The sequence below is a fragment of the Hypomesus nipponensis genome, chromosome 16 (assembly GCF_054491055.1).
Source record: "Hypomesus nipponensis isolate SF chromosome 16, ASM5449105v1, whole genome shotgun sequence".
Classification (NCBI taxonomy): Eukaryota; Metazoa; Chordata; class Actinopteri; order Osmeriformes; family Osmeridae; genus Hypomesus; species Hypomesus nipponensis.
The window spans coordinates 2,654,078-2,657,500 of record NC_140376.1 but is presented as its reverse complement, the minus strand read 5'-3'; the positions used below and the strand labels follow the sequence as shown (position 1 = coordinate 2,657,500).

General features: G+C 47.1%; 1 protein-coding gene across 1 annotated transcript in view; it reads right to left on the bottom strand.

Annotated features, from left to right (window-relative positions):
- Positions 1-963, bottom strand: part of oma1 (OMA1 zinc metallopeptidase) — a 6,351-nt gene extending 5,388 nt beyond the window's left edge. Inside the window, exon 1 of the mRNA XM_084675493.1 lies at positions 353-963. Within this exon, the coding sequence (XP_084531619.1) occupies positions 353-747 (395 nt within the window). The 5' untranslated portion in view covers positions 748-963. The remainder of the gene's footprint in view (positions 1-352) is intronic.
- Between the last annotated feature and the right edge of the window lie 2,460 nt (positions 964-3,423).

Below are 3,423 nucleotides of genomic sequence, written 5' to 3'. Positions count from 1 at the left end.
GAATGACAATAAACCAGACAGGTGTGCTACCATAACCCATGGCAACGTGGCTCATGACTGACACACATCCTGTTATATCATATTATTTGTTTTTATTCATACTTTACTAGTACTGTATACAAAAAAACATTCTATTAATAGTAATTAATCCTTTTTACAAATATTTATATTTTGATGTTATTACGATCCCTTGGTAGTATTTCGTATACAAAATGGCTAATTTGCCATAAGTTCATTCCGCAATGTCGCTGGTACTCCCCCGGTTGAGCCTGTCACAGGGCTGCAGGCTGACTGACTTTACAGCTCAAATTTGACTCAAGTTTGTTCTAGCGTACTGCCACCTGGGTCTTACCTCCCCACTATTATAGCCAGGATCTTCTGCAGCGGTTTGAGAATCAACCATAAGAGCGGTGCTGGGATAGCGCGGAGGGGGCTACAGGTATGAAAGTGCTGCGGCGGGGAGACACTGCTGTGGGTCGATAGAGTAGTTCCGGGGGTCTTCGCTGCTAAAAGACCCGTCCTTGAACTGATAAGGAGCGACGGACGAGGCTGTAACTGGCAGACAAGGTCACGGACGCGGTCTGTTGTCCTGCAGCTTTTACCGGATAGTTCTATTGATGACAAGAGAGGACTCTTGACAGTAGGTTCGGTCTGTCGGTAGGGACCCCGGAAGCGCCGTTTCATGTATGTAGGTAGAGAAAGAATAGGATTTCTCCTGGTTATGAGACGAACGCAGAGTAACTCCATGGCCGTTGTAAGTTATTCAAACGCTGTCACTATGTTGACTGTGAGCTCAGACATTACAACTCTCCCGGAAGTTCCGGGAATCTCCTGCATTTGAATAGCGGCTCTTTAACGCCCGCAAATTATATACATTATCCCGGCAATCGATTTAATTTTTGAGCGAGCGAGCAAGAGACAGTTCAATCGTCATTTCTGGTAGCCAACCCGGGCTCTGGAGAAACCGAGAGAGCGTGTGACATACGTGGTGAGCGAGTGACACAGCGCGCGTCCTGATTGGTCTCTCTTTGTGCCAACGAAAAAATCAGTTTTCTCAGTAGGCGGGCTTTACAGTCGACTTTTCTCTCTCCAGTTCATCCATCAGCTCGATTCAGTTTAGGGTCTGCAGCGCCATGGCAGTGTCCAAATAAAAAAGTACTAAACGTACTTCCCCCTCAGACTACACTGTACCCATGCATAATAGGGGTAAAAAAAACGTTGCGCAACGTTTTTTTTACTTACCACGAGGAGGAACCCTCGCGCTGTCTCCGGGTCATTGTGACCCACAGCCATGTTGTGACAACTTTTAAGAAGACAAAAATAAAGTGAAACATTTTCTTTGTTATTCGTGCTGCTCAACACTCGTCAAACACACTTTCAAAGACGCACACAGGGCGACAACAGGCCTAAACAAGTTGTCTACCAGGGGTCCCCAAACTACGGCCTGAGCGCCCACGTTTGGACCTGCCAGAGACACTTTATTTATAAGGATTCCTCTGTCAGGAAGAACCTCTATAGTAATTGTTGGTATTATTAGGATTTCTCCGGAAGGAGAACAGGTGACTCACGACTCCCAGATGACGAGTGGCCCATGTGTGCCCACAGGTGGCTGATGGTTTTTCAAACCTTATTGTGTTCGAGATGACATAACTCTGAAGTACCCTGCAAAGTTCCACCTTGATATGTGAAATTATGACTGAATTACAGCTGTTTGAGCTTGGACCAAATCTGACAATACTTGCCATAGGAAAACCTCTTATTGTATTATCCAGTTACTGACAATAGTAAAATCCAAATTTGGGAAGGGCTCAATTGGATGATATGTTGGGCTGGTAAACGACAGGTTGTATTAGCTTTAATGAAGTATATTGATTGTTCAGGTGGATCCCTTGCCTGTTGCGCAAATTCATTTAAGCCAGGACAAATCGCCACTGATGATAAGCATGATTTGAAATGTCCTTCCATGACAAGTTATGGCACCCCAAACAACCTTTTTAAAGAACTACGAGTAAGCTATTCTTTACAGCAGCAAGGGATGATATAAATACCCCAAACCATCGTTTGAAGATTTTACTCCGTTGAGAAGCAGTAACGGTGGGGTCACACATTTTTTTGAGTTTTTTTTTAGGCTCACATTCTGACGGCCGTGATCACCGCCCCTCCTCCACCCCCTGGCTCAGGGAAGGGGAAACTGTCTGGGTCAGCAGGCTCTTCTGGGGAACTGGAGGTTCTCCCTTCGTCCTGGTTGATCGGGTGCTCGACGGCAAACTGAGACTGGAAGAGGGTCTGGACGTGGGTGAGGAAGGGGTCTCCCTCCCCGTCTCCCAGGGGCTTCAGGTACCGGGCGAGAGAAGACAACATCTGGATGGAGGGAGGGAGGGGAGGGGGAGACAGAGAGTGAAAAAGAGGCAGATAGAGAGAGTGAGAGAAAAAGAGAGAGAGAAAAAGAGTGAGAAAAAGAGAGAGAAAAAGAGAGAGGGGCAGGGTGAGATGGGGGTGAAGACCCAGGGTAGAGAGTAGTTGTTTCTCCTCCGAAGGGCTGGTGTGTGTGGTCCTACCTTCTCCAGGCAGGTGAGGTGAGAGTCTCTCCTGAACATCCTGCTCATCCAAACTCTCCTGTTCAACACAGACACACAGCCAGCTCACAAACAAGAACACAACACTGCTCCAACCGTGTGTGTGTGTGTGTGTGGGGCCAGTGCTCACTCGTGTGTATGGGCACCGATTTCTGTGAAATTGTTAACCCTTATGCTACCTTTGGGTCATCGTGACCCACAGCCATGCTGTGACATCTTTTCAGAATACAGAAATAAAGTGAAACATTTTCTTTGTCATTCGCGCTGTGTCAGGCTCGTTGTGACCCAGTGTGTCACTTCTCAAACACACACTTCCAAAGACACACACATGGAGACGACAGGCCTAAACAGGTTGTCCGCCAAGGGTACAAACTTCATAAACACATCTTTAGACTTTAATATTACTGTAATACTGTCTGACTCACAGAGTCAGATTGTTCCAGAGATAGGGTACCTTAAGGGCTGCGCACTGTTCCAAAAACAGTGGAGTGAGATTTGGTGGGGCCAACCAATATTGCAAAACTGCAAAGCAACCCCCCCCCCTCCCACCCCGAGACCCCCCCCACCCCAGTTATCTCAGGTGTTTGCGCGTCTATGTTAATTCACTCCGTGTGCCAGTGCCTGTGTCCAATACTGTTGACAGCGTTAGCAGAGCTACTTGGTTGACATTTCCTTTTCAGCATGAGATATATAAGGTGTGAAGTGAGAGCGCGTGAGCTGGTTGAAGTGCATGAGAGATGGCAGCCGCAGCTTGCTTATCAGAACCACGTCGATGATGGCCGATTAGCTGGAAGAGTTGTGGTAAGGCGTCACAGGAAATAGAAGAGATATAGATTATGGAAGCTGC